Raw genomic sequence first — 21,230 nt, forward strand, 5'->3', positions numbered from 1 at the left:
GAAACCTGAAAGCAAAAGAGCGTCCCTCAAAACTCCTATGCGGGAATTTTCATCTCAATCCAATGTAGAATAACGTCAAAATCGCAAAAAACACTAAAGTTGGGTATGGACGACTCCTTCAGCCGACTTCTGATCCGCAAATCGATTGCTCGTCTTTCAAAACACTCATGTGCAAATTTTCATCACAATCCGGTGTATAATAACACCAATATCGCAAAAACATTAATCAGTGAATATGGATGACCCCTTTGGCCAACCCCTGACCCTAAATTTGATAACTGTAATCGATTGCTCGTCTCTCAAAACACTCATGTGCAAATTTTCATCACAATCCAATTTAAAATAAAGCCAATATCGCAAAAACATTAATCAGTGGATATGGACGACCCCTTTTGCTGACCTCAAACCCTAAATTTGATAACTGTAATCGATTGCTCGTCTCTCAAAACACTCATGTGCAAATTTTCATCACAATCCGATGTAAAATAACGCCAATATCGCAAAAACATAAATCAGTGGATATGGACGCCCCCTTTTTCCGACCTCAAACCCCAAATTTGATAACTGTAATCGATTGCTCGTCTCTCAAAACACTCATGTGCAAATTTTCATCACAATCCAATGTAAAATAAAGCCAATATCGCAAAAACATTAATCAGTGGATATGGACGACCCCTTTTGCCGACCTCAAACCCTAAATTTGATAACTGTAATCGATTGCTCGTCTCTCAAAACACTCATGTGCAAATTTTCATCACAATCCGATGTAAAATAACGCCAATATCGCAAAAACATAAATCAGTGGATATGGACGCCCCCTTTTGCCGACCCCTAGCCCTAAATTTGATAACTGTAATCGATTGCTCGTCTCTCAAAACACTCATGTGCAAATTTTCATCACAATCCAATGTAAAATAAAGCCAATATCGCAAAAACATTAATCAGTGGATATGGACGACCCCTTTTGCCGACCTCAAACCCTAAATTTGATAACTGTAATCGATTGCTCGTCTCTCAAAACACTCATGTGCAAATTTTCATCACAATCCGATGTAAAATAACGCCAATATCGCAAAAACATAAATCAGTGGATATGGACGACCCCTTTTGCCGACCCCTAGCCCTAAATTTGATAACTGTAATCGATTGCTCGTCTCTCAAAACACTCATGTGCAAATTTTCATCACAATCCGGTGTATAATAACGCCAATATCGCAAAAACATCAATCAGTGGATATGGACGACCCCTTTGGCCAACCCCTGACCCTAAATTTGATAACTGTAATCGATTGTTCGTCTCTCAAAACACTCATGTGCAAATTTTCATCACAATCCGATGTAAAATAACGCCAATATCGCAAAAACATAAATCAGTGGATATGGACGACCCCTTTGGCCAACCCCTGACCCTAAATTTGATAACTGTAATCGATTGCTCGTCTCTCAAAACACTCATGTGCAAATTTCCATCACAATCCGACGGAAAATAACGTCAATAACGTGAAAACAATATTTGTCTTGTATGGACGACCCCCTTCAGAAGGGGTCGTCCAAAAATCTAAAAACATTTTTCATCATTCCAGGTCCTAATGAGCATCCATGCCAAATTTCAGATCTCTAGCTCTTAAGACGGCTGAGTCTATAGAGGACAAACAAACAAACAAACAAACATACAGATAATTGCTTTTTATATATATAGATAAAAAAAACACTTTATAAAACTGTAAATGAGTAGATCAATTTTGCAGAATTAAACTGGCTTATCAAAAACTTTCTTCCAACATTTAACACATAAAAAGGCAAGATTTTCTTCACTAACTTTTGAGAAAAAAACAAGAAGTTGAGGAGTAACATCAGATAAAAATGAACTCAAAGTAGTCCTTACATTTTGTTTTAGAAGTTTTTTTTCAATACGCGGAGAACAAAACTTTTTCATTGAATCCTTGAATAGAGAAATCCATTTTTAGACGGATTTTAATTTTATGGGAAAAAACCTGGTGATTATTTGAAACTTAATTCATTTTATTCAATCTGCTTCAAATTTTTCAACCTTAAAGATCACGCTCCATCTGTTTCAAACAAAAATGCAGATAATCAAAATGTTCGAAACTTATGTAAATAAAAAGATCTGCATGATAACTTAAAAAAAGGAAAAAAAAATTGAAGTGATTTTAATTAAAGTTACTACAAAAATAAAGAAACATTCAATAAAAATAAGCAAAAAAAGTCAAAAAGCATATAAATAATAGTATGGAAATGGATGTATGGGAAACGTTCATGATCAAATTATGAAAATCGACCAAATACATTTTGTAGATCAGCTAAAAAATCTTCACCGTGCAGTAATTCAGCTCAATCGGTATCTATTTAGGAGTGCCTCAAAGCTCTCAATGTTTCGTTATATAGCTCTTAAAAAACACCAAAGAAGGTTCCAAAGGAAATTTGGAAAATGAAAATTTTAGTTTCGATGCCAAATGACAAAAAAAAATGCATAAAACTTCGAAATCTGGTGTAATCTCAAAAAAAATTTATTTCGATATTCGGTTTCCGACAAACTGTCAGATTTTCGGAAAATTTCCCAGAAGGTCATTTTTTTAGTATTACACTTGTTTTCGACGTTTAATGTATTCTAAGTCATTGGGCATCAAAATTTAAATTTTGATTTTTTCCGATAACCTTTGGTCCCCTACTTTGGTGGTTTTTGAGGGTAAAAAAAACCAAAACTTTGAGCGCTTTAAGAGGGGGGGGGGGGAGGGTCTAACACTTTCAAAAAATCGATTTTTTTATTTTTTTATTTTCTTATTGTAAAACATTTCAAGAATGTTGTGTCAAATTTTCAAGTCAATTGAAGCAAAACTGAAGAAATTATAGGCCTTTATCTCCTCCTATCTAATACTGCAAGAAAGCAAGAGCAGAAACTTCAAACGCGTTTTTCTCGAAAGCACATTTTTAAAGTCCGTGGACATCGTCATTTGAAAACTACTCATCCGATTCTTTTCAAATTTGGAACATATTTTCTACATATTAAATACCAGACCCCAACGTTTTTCTTTTTTGTTTTTTTTTACTTTGGGGAGATTTTACAGGTGAAAAATGGTGGATTTTTTCGTGTAAAATCGTAGTTTTTACTTCAAACAGCCACAAAAATTTCATAAAAAAAATTTTAAGTTAAATAAAAACGTTTGGGTCCAGAAAAACATCTATTGAAAATATTTTGCTCTGATTTTTTGACTTCAGATGATTCTGTGCTGAGATACAGTGTCCACCGCAAATCCTGTTTTCTAAAAGGCATCCTCGAAAGTGCTCCGTCACCGGCTCATTTTTCAATTCATTTTCTACGAAAAAATTACTAAATGTTCTTTTAACAATGCTTTGTATAATGCAAAAAATTTGAATACATTTGTTTGAACGATAGCTCTAGAAAAAAATCTTGAAAATGGTGTTTTTTTTATACCCGTTAGACCCTACCCCCCCCCCCCCCCCCCCTCTTAATGCACCTCAAAACTAATTCCGATTGAGCTAAAAATTTGCAGAGATCAGTTTTTTTGGACCAATCCACAAGAAATAAATGGTCGGTTTTCAAAATTCTTCATGACTAATTTGCCAGTCTAATGTACATATTAGCGATACTTAACTAAGAATTTTCGATACCCCAAGTTTTCGTTTTTATCTTATTTATAGAAGTTCTCAATTTTAATATGTAATTTTTGAATATTGACACTTATTAATTGCGGAAAAATAAAACTGCAAAGACAACTTACTATTGATATTAGTTTAATAATGTAAATGAAATTATTAATGACTCGTATTAGAGCAGGGGTGAGCAACCTTTTGAACCAACGGGCCATTTTAAATTTGAAGTGTTGTCGGCGGGCCGCACTTAAAATAAGTTTTTTTTTAATAATTAGGAGAGCTTCACGTAATTTTTTATAACTACAAATTTTGATGAAAACAAATCTCAAATAGGAAAGATAAAACGAATTCACGTGCTTATAAACAGAAATTCGATACGACTTTTCAAATACCCGATATTGAAAAGGTACATCACATAATCTTTGTCATTTTTTAATTCTATTAATTTTGTAAGTAATTGAACTTCTTGGCGAACATTCGTTCTTACAACTGTCTTGTTAAATCCGATGGTACTTTTCGTCATAACTTTCATTTAAAAATCTTCTGAAGCTTACCACAGTGATACATAAAACTGTGAAAAACATATATTTTAAAAAATCACCGTCTTCTTAGCGTGGACGTTGAATTGTTAATTGACTTTTTGTGATTTTTTTCCACAATAAAAACTGGTCCTCTAAGCCTAGATTTTTTATCCTATAAACGGGAAAAACCCCCGTTTTTTTTTTAAATTGAAGGTCTGTTTTGGACCATTGCATTGAGATGATGAGCAAGGTTGTCGAAATTACAGAAAAATGTTCAATTTCATATATTTTTAAACAACTATATTCAAAATTAAATTCATGATTCTAGAATTTTTTTCGAAATATTCATAATTTTTAGTCTTATGTAGATATCATAAGCATAGGATTTTTAAAGCTATACTATGATTTTGATAATGTGGAATGCGAATTATAAGTGAAATAATTTGTTATGAATGTTTGTTTTAGATTTTCTATCCAAATGTCTGAAAACAGTATCACAGAAAAATCGCCAAAGAATCACCGAATTTCAGAAGTCTATTGTTTTTTTGAAGAACTTTTTTTTCGGCAACTTCGGTTTTTTTTACCAACATGAATCAGCTTATGTTATGCTTGCTTATGCTTGCTTATGCTTATGATACATACACAGCCAGATCTTGTCAGCATCCCGGTGAGTAGCAAAAGTACATTTACTACTCATTTTGACACGGCCGGGCCCACTGTGCAGTATTGGACGCAGAGACAACTGGAACACAGGGGAGGAAGAAACGTGGACAACAGTACCATACGTTTCCTTGTTAATATGATATTCATTCGTTGGGAGCATAGACGCTAAGATATTTCTACGCTCCTTGATGATCGACCTTGCAATTCTTCCTTCTATGGATGGAAATGAAGTTTTTCTACATAGAAATCCAGAATTCATCAATACAATAATTCAGGAAAAATTCCTTAAAAATTATACCCTGTTCGATTCTGGATTCTTTGTACCATCATTTCAGGTCATCGACCATGGTTATAGCGCCATTACTCGCTCTTGAAAAGATTTGAAAGAGCAAAGAAATGATTAATATAGCACTGAAACCTTTTAGATAGTTTGCCCTTTCTGAAAGACTTCAGTGCTGAAAAAAATATATAATAATTTAGTATTCATTTGATATCTCACATTAGTCATTAGTGGCATTAAACGGTTCTTGATTACATTTGTTCATTGCAAATAAAAATAACGTCACTAAGATAGGAATACAAATTTGTAGAACAATTTGGATGACAAGAGTGTATCATTTGTATCATAACATATAATTTAAGACCAGGTAAAATCCTGACACTAAACACTCTTTGTATGTGATGAGGAGGACATGGAAGTAAAAATGGAAGAATAATAAAAATAATAAAAAGGAACGGGCTCACCAATTTAAACGCGACACGAGTAACTCAGCCTCCAAAGTTCGGGAATAGACTGCATGTTCTTCTGTTGTGCATGAATTAATTACCAATCATAGCAGTCTGGTTTTTTGTTGGTATGGGCCTCCACACACGTGAGGGCAAAAGTAAAAATGAAATAAACCATACTAGCCAGTTTTGCCCTTATTTTTAATTCAAGATTAAATTTCACTTGATTGATTCCAAAGCTTCGGATAAGTTTCAGATACAAGTAAACACCACTTCAAAAAAGCTCATTTTCCAAGATTCATGAGTTGGACCTCCGTACCACAACTTATTAACACACAAACTTCGCTTTTTCGGGTGGCTAATTTCGATAGTGAAATCGCAACACATGGGCCACACTTTGGTAGGTATAACTTTACTTCACACATCTTTTTCTGAATTATTTACACCATAACCGGAATGTCACTTGAAATTTCCCAACGTGTTGGCCACTTTTATACTTCTTCAAAAGGAATCAACTCTAGATCCAAATTTTCAAAAAAACACGCAACATTGAAAAAAACCCAAATCCAAATCCATTCCACGGATAGCAATTTTGCTCACATTTCACATCAATCAAAAACCGCCGACTTCGAAATGAAATTAATCACTGTAACACAAATCGTGATATGAACATTACATTAAATAGACACGAAAATTTTCAAATTATTTTTACAATTTTTGAAGAGGAATTGCGGAGCTCCGAAAAAAACACGTGTTGCACGTTCAACCGACGCCTACCGAGTCCCCTTACAAACATGAATCAGCTTATGTTAGTAAAAAAACATAAAATCGATCCCCCAGGCTTTTTTATAAAACTTTCGTAATTTTCGTCAAAATTCAGAAATAAAAAATATTTCACAAGGTTAAATTTGTTTTGTCAGTATTTGAATGCTAACAGAACAATCTTTTTTGCCGAATGGAATAGAATAAATTTTAAAACAAATATCTGCTGAGGGTTTTACTCCATTTCGCCGAAAACGTTTGCCCAGAATTAAAAATCTCCAGAATTTCAGAAAACCACTTTTCCAGAATTTTTTTTCCTCAGAATGAACCTTTTCTTAGAATTTTTTTACCAGAATGAATGATTTCCCAGAAAATTTTTCACCAAAAAGAACAATTTCCCAGAAAATCAAATATATTATTCCAAACTAGAATTTAAAAAAAAATCCACAAAAATTGGGTTCATACAATATTATTATTAGGCCCGCGTTTACTTCGGAAGTCCGAACTTCCGACTTCCGAAAGACTTCTGACAAAGAAAAGTGAAGTAATAGATAGTCGGAAGTCTGTGTTTTATTGTCAGTTTACCAGCGACGTTTCTAAAAAAAAATAATTAAAATTACCAATATGGTTTTCAAGTTCTGAATGATTTTTGAAAGACACACTATAGTAAGCATAAAATCAAAGTACCCAAATCTTTACAAAATACAATACTGATTCAAAAATAAAATAACTTGGAAATTTTAAAAGAATTGTAAGACAAAATTTAATGAGATTAAACCAGAGAGGAAAACAAAACTTCAGGAAAAAAATAAGGTTTTGTGGCATTCTAGAAAATGTTTCATTCTGGGGAAAAAGTTTAAGAGGTTGTATATGAGACACGACCGTAATGTTGACGTAGAATTACGACAGCCTATCTTGTGCCAATGTATTTTTCGTAATAAATTTAAATTTTTTTGAGTAAAGTTGATCAATTTCAAACAAGTGGTTGACCGTTAAAAACATTATTCAGCACTATTCAGTTGCATAACTAAAGGCGAAATAAATATAAGCATGTACAATAATGTACATATAAGTGGTGTCAAGACCCATGGCTTAGAAATTGAAGTTTTGTTTCTAAGCATATTATATACAAGCTCAGTATCAAACGCCTGCGAGAAAGCTTCTAATGATAGTGCTGGCATTTAATAAATCAAGTGTTCTTAAATAAGGAGTTTTGAATCTGTTTTTCTCTTTTATTCAACGTTTGGATTAATAAAAACGCTGCATAAAAAGACAAAAATTGAAGCAATACTTTTTTAAACAACACAGTTTTTCATCAAATTTCAATAAAAAATCTGCTAAATCAACAACTGATCCCTTTCATCCATACGCTTAACTCTTAGCAAAAGATGACGCACATAAAATGTGCGTTAATATATATCAAGTATGTACATTTGTTGTCTAATTTGCAATTCTCGTTTGGTCAATTATTTAGAGTCAGTACAATGGTCGTGCTAAAAACGACGTTTTTTAAACATTGATACCATTAGTCAAACTTGTGACAGCAAAGTGTTTTTTTTATTTTACACATAATAACTATGATCAATATTTTTTGATAGGCACAGAAGAACACAAAATGCTCTCTTGCATGCAAACTATCCGTAACAAAGAAACGCATAGTATTAAACGCCTATGAATAGGCAACGATTTCTTCAACATTAAAATCAAACGCTTGCAAGCTAACTAGTACCTTTCAGTGCCGAAATTTTGAGCTTTCTCACCGCTGCCTTTGATAGAAACGCTTGACCCAGTGCAAAAGTAGAGAAAAATCTCCCTGAAAGTTCTGCCTCATGCGTCTCTTCTGAATCAGTATCAATTCGGTATCTTTTTTTGTAAAGGGCGATAGTGCCAATATCGCTGTTCGAGAAAATTATTTTTAAAATTTTAAAGCTCCATAAGTTTCCAAGGAAAATATTACTTATGAACTCAGCTGATTACTCGATTTATTTACATTTGACTCATAAGCGTGTGGCGTTGATGGTAGGTGGTGTGGGTAGGTGGTAGGTGACAAGGGTGGTGTGTGGCGTGGGTGGTAGGTGACAAGGGTGGTGTGTGGCGTGGGTGGTAGGTGACAAGGGTGGTGTGTGGCGTGGGTGGTAGGTGGCGTGGGTGGTGAGTGGCGTGGGTGGAAGGTAGAGTTGGTGTGTGGCGAGGATGGTGGATGGCAGGTGATGTGGGTTAGGTGGCTTGGGGGTAGGTGGCGTGTGGCATGGGTGATGTGTGGCGTGGATGGTAGGTAGCGTGGGTGGTAGGTGGTGTGTGGCGTTGGTGGCAGATGATGCGGGTGGTGTGTAGTGTGGGTAGGAGGCGTGGGTGGTAGGTGGCGTGGGTGGAAGTAGAGGTGGTGTGTGGCGAGGATGGTGCATGGCAGATCGTGTGGGTGATGGATGGCTCGGGTGGTAGGTGGCGTGGGTGGCGTGTCGCATGGGTGATGTGTGGCGTGGGTGGTAGGTGACAAGGTAGGTGCTGGTTATGCATGGTCTCCGCTCTTTTCGTACTGTGGCAACTTGCCACTGTTTGAACGGCAAAACGATATCTGCATAGGATTACCGCTGGTGGGGTCCGTATGCAGATCGAATTGCACTGCTCAACGGGCAAACTGAGAATGAAACCAGTCGACCGGAGACCCCTTACTTTTATATCTTTCGAAGGAAGGGAAAAATAAAACATACCAAGGGGCGTGGCGTCCCATGTTTTTTTGTCATTTTCGACCAGCCAATCAACGATGAGCAGGCTTGAAATGTCTTAAAGGAAAGATGTCCTTGAGTTGGAAAGTTTTCGTGACGCGAGATCCGATCGCAACTTTCAATTTGCCCCCCTATAGTGTTGCCGTAAGACGTAATTCTACGTCAAAAAAAATCTGGAATATGGTCCATCCTGGGCAAAAATTTCTGGTAAATGGTGCATTCTGGGAAAAAAATCTGGGAAATGGTTCATTCTGGGTAAGTATTGTTGGGCTTTTGCGATACAATCCTGCTGAGTGAATCTTTTATCATACAACTTTATTTTTGCTTGAAACGAAAATAATGGCTTCACAAATGGACTCGAAATTCCTTTGATCATGAACAGCATCCTATTTTTGGTTGCTTTTCCGACTCACTTTAGTGGATTTGGCTTTTCAAAGTGGTATGAGTCATTTGGATAAATGTATCCTGAATAAAAAGAATACTACAATATTACGTTATGCCAATAAACAATATTGCATTTATGCCTTGAATGGAATATAATAAATGCTTAAAATGCCAGAAAAATGTTATCAATTCGAATGATTGTGAGGCAAATACAGATAAGTGCATATTTGATCAAGTCATATAAATTTTCTTAAGAATTCATTGTAGAAAAAAGTTAAGTTAAATTTGAAAAAAGCTTCGCGGGCCACACGCGGCCCGCGGGCCGCTGGTTGCTCATCCCTGTATTAGAGTATCCTACCCGAGATTTCCCGATCAAGAATTTCCGGGAAAAATATTTGGAAATTCCTGAATCACGTGAAATGCTTAAATATCCCGGAAATTCCCGAAGCCTATGAAAATTGCTAATATACTTAAAATTTACACGTTCGAAATGGGGAAAGTTGATCAGATTGAGCATGGAAAACCTTGATATTTATAATGATAAAAAAATTAAATTTGATAAAACATGTTCCGAAATAGCTGTCTTAATTATTTTAAATTTTTGCATCAAGAATCAGTCAAGTTAATTTTTTTAAGTACTTAGTTTATGGGTCTATTGTTTTTTAAAACTTATTGGAATTTTTCAGGCATTAAAAAAATTTAAATGTTTTCAATACTACAACTTGAAAAATAAAAATAAAACTATAGATATTGATAAGGCTTCGTATGCAGTAGAGTGTTAAAATCTTCATTTTCAATTTTTTCCGGAATCCTGAGAATTTCCGGGAAAAGAATCGTCAGATTTCCCGATTCCGGGAATGCTAAAATTGCCGATAAATGAACATTCTTATTCAAGTTTTAATAATGATGTGTTTTTGAAAAAAAAACATTTTTTTTTCTTCAACATCTACAATAATTTTATCAAACATCCCAAGTTCTTATGAAAGAAACATCAATGGAAAATGAAAAAAAAAAATAAATATGAAATTTACCCTGTTATACATTGTGTGGTTGTAAAACAATACTTCTCAATATCTCAGAAACGCGTGGATATTTTTAAGTGAGTCAGTGATAATTTTTTTTAGAGATTAAAAGAAATAATCCCATGGTATTTTTAGTACGATATTTTCATATATGTGTGAAATAACGATCAAACTATGCAGGAAAATAGCAAAAATCAATTTTTTTTCAATGGAAAATTGCTGATATTTCTACAGATTTGAAAATTCAATCAAATTTTTTAATCTTAACCAATCACAAACACCTTCCTGTACCCAATTGACAAGGCTTGAAAGAAAAATAGCAAAATCGTGTTGGAATGAATTAAGAATTTAAAATATACTTTTTAACTTTGATAGGCCATAACTTTTGTAATTCTCAAAAATAACGACTGCAATTGCTGAACACGTTCAAAAATGTCGTGCATCAAAGTTATACTTTGTAAAATATTTCTGAAATTCTTTGTCAACACATAAGGTTTATTCTAGAAATGTCGATAAAAAAATAAAAGTAAATTTATCACACTGGGACAACTGGACGCATATTTGTCATACTTAAGAAATAAAAGCATTACATATATTATTATTATGTTTAAGATAAGAGACACTTTATTATACCGATTTGACGGCTTTTGTGTCTATCGTTCTACCAGCTTTTCACAACTAATCAGTAAGATTACAAAGTTTGATGAATTTCCAAACACAATTTTCCCTAACGGAACAGCTGGAAAGAATTTCATTGATAGAGTTTTCCGAAAGCATTATAACTGAAGAACTTTTGAATTGATCTTCATTGACCATCTTGAAATTCAAGATAGAAGCTTCCGTTAAGCTCTAAAATAATGTAGATAACTGAAAATTGCATGGATTTCCTACAATAGGGTATTGGGTGAAGGGACTCAGGAAAAAAGTCACAAAAAAGGAATTGAGACTAAAAATGGAAAGACGACAATCCATTAAGACACAACAAGATAAAAAGGTAAAACAGACAAGGAGGTTTAAATAAGGGGTAAATATTTCAAAATACAGTTCAAAAATAAATTGTTGGCAAAAGTAGAGACGTTTACGGTACTTGCGTAAAAACAATAAGTAGCGTTGCCGATAAAAACGAAATCCGAAAAAAACAATAACACATCGCTTGAACTGGCTCAGCAATAGGAAAGCTTCACCAGAGCCATGCGGTCTAGACTTTTTGTCCGATTGGGAAGTACATGCTTTGCCAATCCATCGCGATCGGGTTGGATGTATGGGTGAACGTAATTGCGCCTCTCGCTATTACTTCTCCCAGCCATTCAATTGATGCGGGACAAAGGGTCTAGAACGCACCTTTGAAGCTTTCCATAAAATATGCTCTTGGCTCATTTTCAATATCTTTTAATTTTCTTTGTCTATCCGTCATTTAATTTCAATCTTTATTTCTTCTATCAAGAATTTTCGTAGTAAAAAGTTCACCGCAATGCCATTAAACTATCATATAACAAGATAAAAAGGTATAAGCTCAAAAACTACTGAACCGATGTATGTGAAACTTGGCAGGTGAAAGTATTGGAGGCCGGGGAAGGTTCTTATTATGGTTTGATCCCCCGAACAAGAATGGGGGAGGGGGTCTCCCAAACAATAGAAACATGTTTGAATAACTCAAGAATCGATCATGGAAATGGAACCAAATTTTGTATAGGAGTGTATTTCGTTACAAGAAATGTTTCTAAAATGGTTTTTGTACCCTTCCCTCTTTCCAATGGAGAGATTGACCTTCCATGTTATTTTGGCAAAATTCGAGAACTAATCAAGCAAATGGAACCAAATTTGACATGGGTGCCTATTTCGGGTACTAGAATTGTTTCTATGATTGGGATCATTGGGACTCCACCCTCTTCAATTGGAGAGATAAAAATAAGGGAAGGGGGTCTTCCATATAACTTAATGCATTATTCGATAGTTAATCATGCAAATTAATCCAGATATCACAAAAAAAGATAGTAGGCTACGAGTCATTTTTTAACGATATTTACGACCCATCTGAGACCTTTAACTAGGGGGAATAAGAAGAAAGGAGGGGTCTCCTTTTTATGCATTACCCGAGAACCAATCGAACAGAAAATTCAAATTTATCATGAAAGTATATTCGAGTACGAGAAATGTTTTATTAATGTTTCGAGACGAGAAGAGGGTACTGAGGAGGCAGGTTTTCATACAATGTTTTTGGAACACTCGAGAACTCATTATTCAAATAAAATAGCAGAAGTTATTTGAGTGAAAAAAATTATGATTGTTTAAGGCTTCTTCCTCTTTTCACTGATTCGATAGGAAAGGGGAAGCGGAGTTCCCATACAATTTTATTTAAAACTCGAGTGCTAATCTAGCAGATGATAACAAATTGGGAGAAGTATTTCAATTCAAGAATTATTTCTGAGACGATTTGGTTCCCCTCACGGGATAGGAAAAGAAGAGAGCTGCCATACGTATGTTTTGATAAATTCAAGAGCTCATCAGATAAATTTAACCAAATTTTACAGGGGAGAGTACTAGGTTACGAGAAATGATTCTATGGTTATTAAAAAAACCCTTTTCACCTTCCAGTGGGGATTAAGAGAAGAAAAAGAGTTCCACACAGTCTTGTATTACTTGAGAACTTATTCAAAAAATGGAACCAAATTCGAAAGGAGAGGAGAAACGGGAAGAAGGAAAGTAAGTATAGCTCGATAACTAATCAAGCAAATGGAGCCATATGTGAAATTTGATATTATTTGGTTTAAAAAAAATGTTGTTATAGCAGGACCTTCCCTCCTACAGCAGTTTTGCAAGAAAGAGAGCAAAATAACAACGAGTTCTTAATAAAAAATTTAAAACCATTAATATAAAATTTAAAACCATTTCAACTAAAGATCCAATTAGAAAAGATTCTTTTTAGAGAATCTAATCTTCTTTGTATTTCAATAGTAATTTGATGTGAAAGCTTTCATTTTAAAATATCGAAAGTTTATTTATAATCAAATTACTTTAACGTTATTTGTTGATTTCTAAAAGGTGTGTGTAGCAAAGCAGACCGGGTCAGCTAGTAACAAATAAAATTGTGATCCCAAAAATGTGGTAGCTAATTTCAGCTAAAATAGCGCAAACCAAGCGTTTCTAGAAGTTAGAAAACGCGTTTGAAAGCTGTGATCCAAAATTTCAGTCTGATTCGCGAAAACAAGGTTCTGAAGGCCAAAATTTGCATTTCCAAACAACGTGGCCAAACCACGAAAACCATTGTTATCTGAATTCTTAAAAAATTGCTTCTGAAGGTAAAAAAAAAACAATAAAATTATGTTTTCAAATTTCAGTCCGATTCCCGAAAAAAACGCTTCTAGGGGTCAGATAACTTATTTAAAAAATGTGATCCCAAATTTTGGTCCAATTCGTGAAAAAAACACTTTTGAAGGCCAGACAACGCATTTTTAGGTTGTGGGCCTAAATTTCTGTGCTATTAGCGAACAAACGCTTCTGAAGGCCAGAATATGCATTTTGAAGTTGTGATCCTAAATTTTGGCTAAACCGCGAAAAAAAACTTTTAAAGATCAAAATAAAGTTTTAAAGTTGTGATTCCAAATTTCCAAAAAAGTTTCTTAAGGCTGGAAATAGCATTTTAAATGTGTGATCCAAAATTTTCAATAGTGTTGTCTATGTTTCTATCGGTTTATTCTCATTCCTATTCTCAAATCTATCTTTAAAAAAAATGGTTGTAAAAGTTTTTTATTTAAGCGTCCAATACAAAATTTTTTGAGCAAATTTCATAAAAATAATCATGAAACGTTTTTAAAAATCCTTCAAAACGATTCAAAATCTGCTTATGATTTTTAATGAAAAAAAAAAGCTTTTCAAAGTTTTTTTTTCTGGATTTTTGTTTAATGATTCTTAAATTTTGAACAAATGTGCCTGGATATTGACCGGATTTTAGTTGACAAATTTGAAATTAAATGTCCGGATTTTGCCAGGCTTCTGGAAAAATAGCCTGTATTTCTGTAAACTGTAATTGCTTATAATAGCCGGTATTTCTCTAGTCTGGATGCGTGCTGGAAAAACTCTGGCAACCTTAATTTATCCTATTTTATCCTGGTTTATCTAGTTTTGTCATATTTTATTCCATCTAAACATTAAGTTATTTTGTTCAATTTTGTGTTATCATATGTTATCTCATCATTCAGCACTGTACAAAGTAAAGTACGCACTTGATATCACATTTTTTGAAATCACTGTTTTTTCCGTCAAATGAAGTATATAAACTTCCAATATTCTGATGTATCAGAGTATTTTTTGAAAAAAAAAAACGAAAAATTATACCTTCACACTTAAGCATAATTGTAGTAAAAGCACGAAAAAGTCAGTTTTCGCATGAAAAAAATAAAGTAAGCACTCACAATAACCTTTTCAGATCGTTATTTCTCTGCTTGGAAAATTGTTCCGTCCTTTTTAAAAGCCGAAACCAATCGAAACTCAAGGTTTTATTATTTGTTTATCCTTTTTTGAGTGCGATTGAACCCAATAAGATGGCGAAAAAGCAAGTTTTCGTAGATAAAAAACTTCAGGCTAGAACCCGTCAGTAATGTCAGTTGAAAATCAAAATTGCATATAATACGTTTAGAATAACCCAGGAATATGAATTTTGAACAAAAGGCTTAAAACCTCAGCTATTCAGCACGATAGAGAAGCCAGCAGAAGTCTACAATCATCTGGATGATTCGTAAAAAATTTGAAAATAATCTTTTTGAACATATCGTGTGAAAAAAGTTTCAGAAATTGAAAAATTAGAAGGAATTTGGTCAACGAAGATCACAGGTTCGATATGTCTAATGATTTAAGAATATATATAAACCAATTTTTAATTTTTTTACGAGGAGGTTTTCTTGCTTGCCTTCTTGGCTTCTTGCCTTAGCTTTTATCATCTTACCGTCTTAATATTCTGCTGTTTTCAGAAATCAAAAGAAAAATGGGCAATTTATTTAGCTTCCGGATGTTCCTGGATGAGCAATTTCATACCGTTCGAATGGTCTTGATAAGACTAGAAAAATTATTTGGGGCCAAGAAAATCTACCGCAGAAGAAAAACTGTGATTTTAGATGTGAAAGAATAGTGTTTTTATGCCTCTAAATATCGAGCGAACTTATTAGTTCTTCAATTAATAACTTTTGTCTCCCACGGTAGACATTTTTGGTCCGATATTAACATCTTTATTTCCTCTTCAAGACCTTCCGAACCGTATATTGCACATCCGTGTATACCAGAAATGCAAGATTTGAAATTATTTGGCCAGTCTTATTTATGTGGTTGTTTGAACAAACCCAAGCCATACGAGAAAAACTAGGTTTTTTATGGCTTCATTAAAAGGAAAAACCAATAATAAAATGTCGCAATTATACTGGGTATTCCACTGAATATCATATTTCTTCAAGTAAGTAGTTTCACTAGTAAATTATTCAAAATAAATCATATAAACATAAATGTAAATATTTTATTTAAAAAAACTAAATTTATTATGTGCGTCTTAGCTAAATTCCAAATATCCTACGCTTTCTAGAAACAAGGGCAAAATTCGAAAAGCATCATAAAAAAAGGACGACGAACGAAGAACTGTGGACATCCGAGCATGACTTCCATTACTGTAATGATGATGATGTAGTCAATGGGTCCTTGCAATGTAACATGATGATTGTCGTTTGGCCGAGAATGCGAGGGCCAAATTGCAACATCTCCCCAACTGGAACATCCCCCTCTTGGATTGGTGGAATTCACCAGCAATCGTCAGTCCACCCGCTTGGAAAATACGAGCCAAAGCAAGGGGGATCCAACCTCCCTAAACTATGTACGAATCCCAGCTGTATCTCCAGATCTCGGTCATCATCTATGGGAATTCTTGCAAATGGGTGGACCACATTCCGAAGTGTTCCATTTGTTTGTTCCCTCAATTTTTTTTTGTTTGTTTGTAGCCCAACCCAGTTTTATTCTTTCATCATTTTGAGAAACATCCACTTTGGCCCGGTCCAAGTGTAGAACAACAGCGGCCATTACACCATCATCAAAAATAAAGTGCTCTCAATTTCTCTGTGTTTTACGTTTGGGTGACACAAAATAATGGCTGCAATGATGGTCCAATGAGCCAGCGACTGAAAGCGAAAGACGGAATCGGTGAATATTTTCACATCATTGACATTTTTCCTTCCGAATGGAATTGACGGTAACAATTCCGGATGGAGTCTATAGTGTCTCACTTTTTGTCGCCCACTTTGAATGCATAGCAATTCATCGGGGCCGAATAATTTGATCACTAGAATATTACACAATTGTTTACTAGACAGACTCAATTTCAGGTATGAGATTATTCTTGGCTTAGTAAAAACTATTTAACACTGGATGTTATCGAAAACCTATCGTAATGCTTAATTGTTTAGTAAATTATTAATTGAATAAAAAGCCCATGCGTGATTTGAATTTGAAGGGATTAGGATTGGTATGTGGATTTAGTATTTATGTAAATGACGAAATCTGTATCAATGTGTACTTAAAATAGATTGACCAAGGAGCGTCAAATAGATTGACAGTGTAGCGATTTTGTGAACGCACTCCACCGTTCTCGTGAGTGGAAAAGATAAGGTTTATACGGTTTATATGACATATAAGTCGTCCGGTTACTACAGTATCAATTGTGGAAATTCAAATTTTGCAAAAAATCCTCAAAATACCAAAAAAAAACACAATAAATAAGGAAATGGATTTCAAACATCTTAAATCACTCAAAGTTATTCCACTAACTCAAAAAATAATAAATCAGAGTGATAAAATAAAGCAAAGCTTCCAAAACAAATAACAATAAAATTTTCAAATCAATGATATTTTCGATAAGTCGTTGATGATTTTTTTAAAATGATGTTTGTTATTCTGAACTATAAATTAGCATCTTGTTTTGAAATTTGAAATAAATATTCCCAAAACACAGATTTAGAAAAAAAAATCGAAAATAAATGTCAGATCATTTAAAAAGTTATCCATGATTAATTGTTAGGGAAATGCTAATTATTGTTATTTGTTAAACGTCTTCATTTACTTTTCTTTCCTTCATTTTTAACTGAAGGGCTGATTGAAAAATTATGTTCTGGAACGAACGAGCCTCTGAACCACCATAATATGCGAGAAAGGCCCAGTAGCAACAGGGCGATGCTGCACGCATTAACAGATATAATGCGCACCAAAACATTCGGGTTTTCCTCGGGTCTCGGGTTTTCCAAAGGGTCAAGACAAATTTAGCCCTCGGTTCGGCCTCTTTTCCCATCCAACCATCATCGGATTCAGATCACGGAACAAGTACGGTAATACAGTCGGAGATCCCGAGCGGCCAAGTCAGAGGCCTCAGAGGCTAGTGTCGGAGGTCCAAAAGGGACAATTATCTGAGAAGTCCATAATTGTTAAAAGTCTAAGTCTATCGGAATAAAATACAGTCCACTAATGTAATGTTACGAGAATGAGTGCACTTTTTATTCGGTAAAGAAACCCGCATACTAAAAAACCATATCTCAAACAGTTTATACAATACATCAACGGCTTCATTAAAAGTGATTATATCTGTAAACGTAGCTGTTCTACTAAACTTTACTTCGCCAACGATAAAAACGAAATATGTACGATTATGTGAAAATGTGATGATATCTGGAATGGTGTTAGAATGATACAACGATTTCCTCCAACTTTTCTTAAATTATATAAAAACGAACTCGAACCGTTACACATACCGTTCACCCCTTCTGTCATTCACGTCAAAATGAACGAAACGCCCGATCAGAGATGCCAGATGGTTTTGTGCAAAATCAGTGCACATTTATGAAAAGTTTTAATTTTTTTACTATCATCATACTAAACGAGGTTCATCTATTTGATTTACAAGATGCTTTAAACAATTGTTAACGCTTCAAGTAAGGTTATGAAAGATAATTATGAAAGTTTCTTCACGAATCCGTGGACTTAATTGTGATTTCAGTTCATTGCATGTTAAAATAACAACAAACAATTACAAATTTGGTGTGTCGGCTAGCATACATGCTAACAGGCGACACAGAAACGTCAAAGTTTTAAATCTTTGTTCTCACATTTTAATTTCGTATTGGTACAATTTTAAAAAGTCGGTCTGGTCGGCACCACTGCCGACAGCTGGAAGAAGAACACAAAAAATAACAACAAATCTTTGTTTTACTCGTTGAAAAAGTTCAGCTCCTTCCTTTAGCTGCAACAAAATATCTCTCCGGTTAGGGTCTAACCGACGGACAGACGGACGTTTAAACTGGAAAAATGAGACCCAGACCAGTGATGTTCGCAACAGGTAAGTTTTATCAACAGTATCTATAAATCGATGCAAATATATGAAGATGTTTTTTTTTTTATTTCAGCGACGGGTGCTGGAGGAGCAATGTCCCGTACGACTTTCGGATCCAGCAGTGACCAGCAGCTACGCCAACGTAACGCCCGTGTTTTTTTTTAAATTAGACCTAGTGAAGGAACTCGTAAAGATATACAAATGGTACAGGTGAATAAAATGAACATAAATAAAATTTAAAAATGAGTTTGTTTTTCACATAAAGAAAAAAAAGCTTGTGTGTGTGTGCGTGCTACATTCCCCTACGGTTCAGAATACAGTAAGCATAACGTTGGAAGAACGTCATATCGAATCGTTCTGCGACTATTACTGTAAATGTTCAGTTACAAGGAAATTTTTAGAAAAACTGTAACAAAAACAGTTCGATGCAAAAAATACGTTTTTCATGAGCGTATTTGAACGTTGTCTCTACTGTTTGCTGATCAGTTCTTCGATATAAGTGTTTTAACAGTTTTTAACAGTAACATAACTTAACGCCATATTCAACAGACCGTCGTTTTGGATTTCACAATTAGTGGAATGTTTTTTACGATGTCAATTATCGTTTTCTAAAAGTTTTTTTACGCTGTTCCGAATCATTGTATGACTATTATAGTGACTGTTTGGTAACAGTATTTTGCTATTCGGGAAGGTCTGATCGCAGACACCAGATACCCAGACTGACCACTGAAGGCTGATTATGGCGCTTGTTCCGCAGTGCTATCTACGGATTATCGTGAAACTAACGGCCACATACATAAAAGGAAAAATTTCGATATACCACACACACATTTGCATTATGCTATTTCGGTAGTGAATTTTGAATAGGGCGAATGCGCCAAATATAAACAAATGGAGTTATCAGCATGGTGATAAAGTACGTTCGGAGACCTACATTTTGATGGTATAACGTTGACTGAAGGATAATTGGTTTTCGAGAAATAATGAAAATAAAAAAAAAATTGCTGGAAGCTTATGGAGATGTCAAACTTTGAACGCGTTTTTCTCGAAACAGTGATGTTGGCGCATTCGCCGTTTTCAAAATTCGATTCCGATTTGTTTTTTTTTACATCTAGCGATGATCACGGTTGTTTTTGATTACCTACTTTTGATAGAAAAAAAAATAACACGATATATTTCGAAAACCACTAAAAAACCCGTTTTTGAATTGGAGCGCATTAACCAAATGTCGTTAGAATTGAACCATAAAGCATATAAAATTCTTCATTCATTTGTGAAGATCACTTTCAACTGGAAGATTTCGTTAACCCCGAAACCTCCGTCACGACCCAATTATTTGTAAAACGATCTAGGACGACAAATGATCGTATAAACATTCCACTGATTGATTGCAAACAGTTGAATGGACGAGATTCTTACAAAATTTTGTTGAACAATCTGTTTCACTCATCCAACGGGTTCGACACAGTCCTGAAGAAGACTGGCCAGAAGGTCGGAAACCGATACCAAACCGTAGCTACCGAAGCCACAGCTACAGGAGACCACCACCGGACCGTAATGGAAATCTGATATTGGAGAATTACCCCTATAAACCCCTTCTTTTTCCCCTATTTAAAGTTTTTTTTACTGTTGAGTCGCCGCGACTATAACGGCCCCCTTCCCTACTAACTAGTGACACGAATACCCTCGGCACATTTAAACTTAGTAAAAGTAAAAGGCCTTTAATAAACTAGTTGTAAATAAAAAAAAATCTGTTTCAGTTAGAGTTTTTCAAAACCCTTCATCTATTCAAATTTAAAGAGGTTTACAAAAACTGAATAAAACAAAAGTAGAAGCGATATTTACAAAATTTGTAAAGCAATGTTTTGTTAACAGAAGAAAATAATGAAAATCGCAACAACGAAATAAACCATTAAGTCCCCATCTACAACAAAAAACCGGTGGCAGATTTTTATTCACTTTTTTCTCCGATAAATCCTAAAACTTCCCTTTCTATGAATAATTTAGTCACATTAAAGAATTGTCTTCTTTTCAAAATATCTAACTAAACTAGGATATCAAACTAGCCCTTTTACCGCCCACTGGTAGAGGCAGTTGTGGAAACAATATTTTGGGCTTCGAGATGATGCATTTTCCCGCAAATTTAGTACAATTTCTAACAAAGTGCGCTGGTTGACATAATAATGCTTCTTGACAAACAACCTCAATCATCCGAGTCTGTTTAGTAAAAATAGTTTGGCTTTACCTGTTCTGGTTGTTAAGTTATTCTTTCATTATTATTATTATTTTTGATTAAATTTCGAACCATTTTTTGAATATCGCCCGTGTTATTGATTTTATCCTTGGGTAAAATAAAACAAACGTGAATTCGTCACATCAAAATCAAAACATAAATTGAAATCACTCACACAGATATACGATATCTGACATTCCATGCTGT

The 21,230-nt window shown here is 34.5% G+C and overlaps 2 protein-coding genes across 4 annotated transcripts in view; one reads left to right on the top strand and one right to left on the bottom strand.

Moving 5' to 3' along the window:
• The window catches only part of LOC129755641 (5-hydroxytryptamine receptor-like), a 443,410-nt gene that overhangs the window by 210,427 nt on the left and 211,753 nt on the right, over positions 1-21,230 (top strand). The window lies entirely within an intron of this gene.
• LOC129752360 (uncharacterized) lies at positions 8,303-8,770 on the bottom strand. The gene has a single exon (XM_055748149.1). It carries the CDS (start codon positions 8,768-8,770, stop codon positions 8,303-8,305), a length of 468 nt encoding a protein of 155 aa, XP_055604124.1.

This window comes from Uranotaenia lowii, chromosome 3 (genome assembly GCF_029784155.1).
Source record: "Uranotaenia lowii strain MFRU-FL chromosome 3, ASM2978415v1, whole genome shotgun sequence".
Classification (NCBI taxonomy): Eukaryota; Metazoa; Arthropoda; class Insecta; order Diptera; family Culicidae; genus Uranotaenia; species Uranotaenia lowii.

What these genes read in the sequence shown, in the direction of transcription:
- LOC129752360 (XM_055748149.1), bottom strand. Translation starts at nt 8,770, where the DNA reads ATGCGACACGCCACCCACGCCACCTACCACCCGAGCCATCCATCACCC.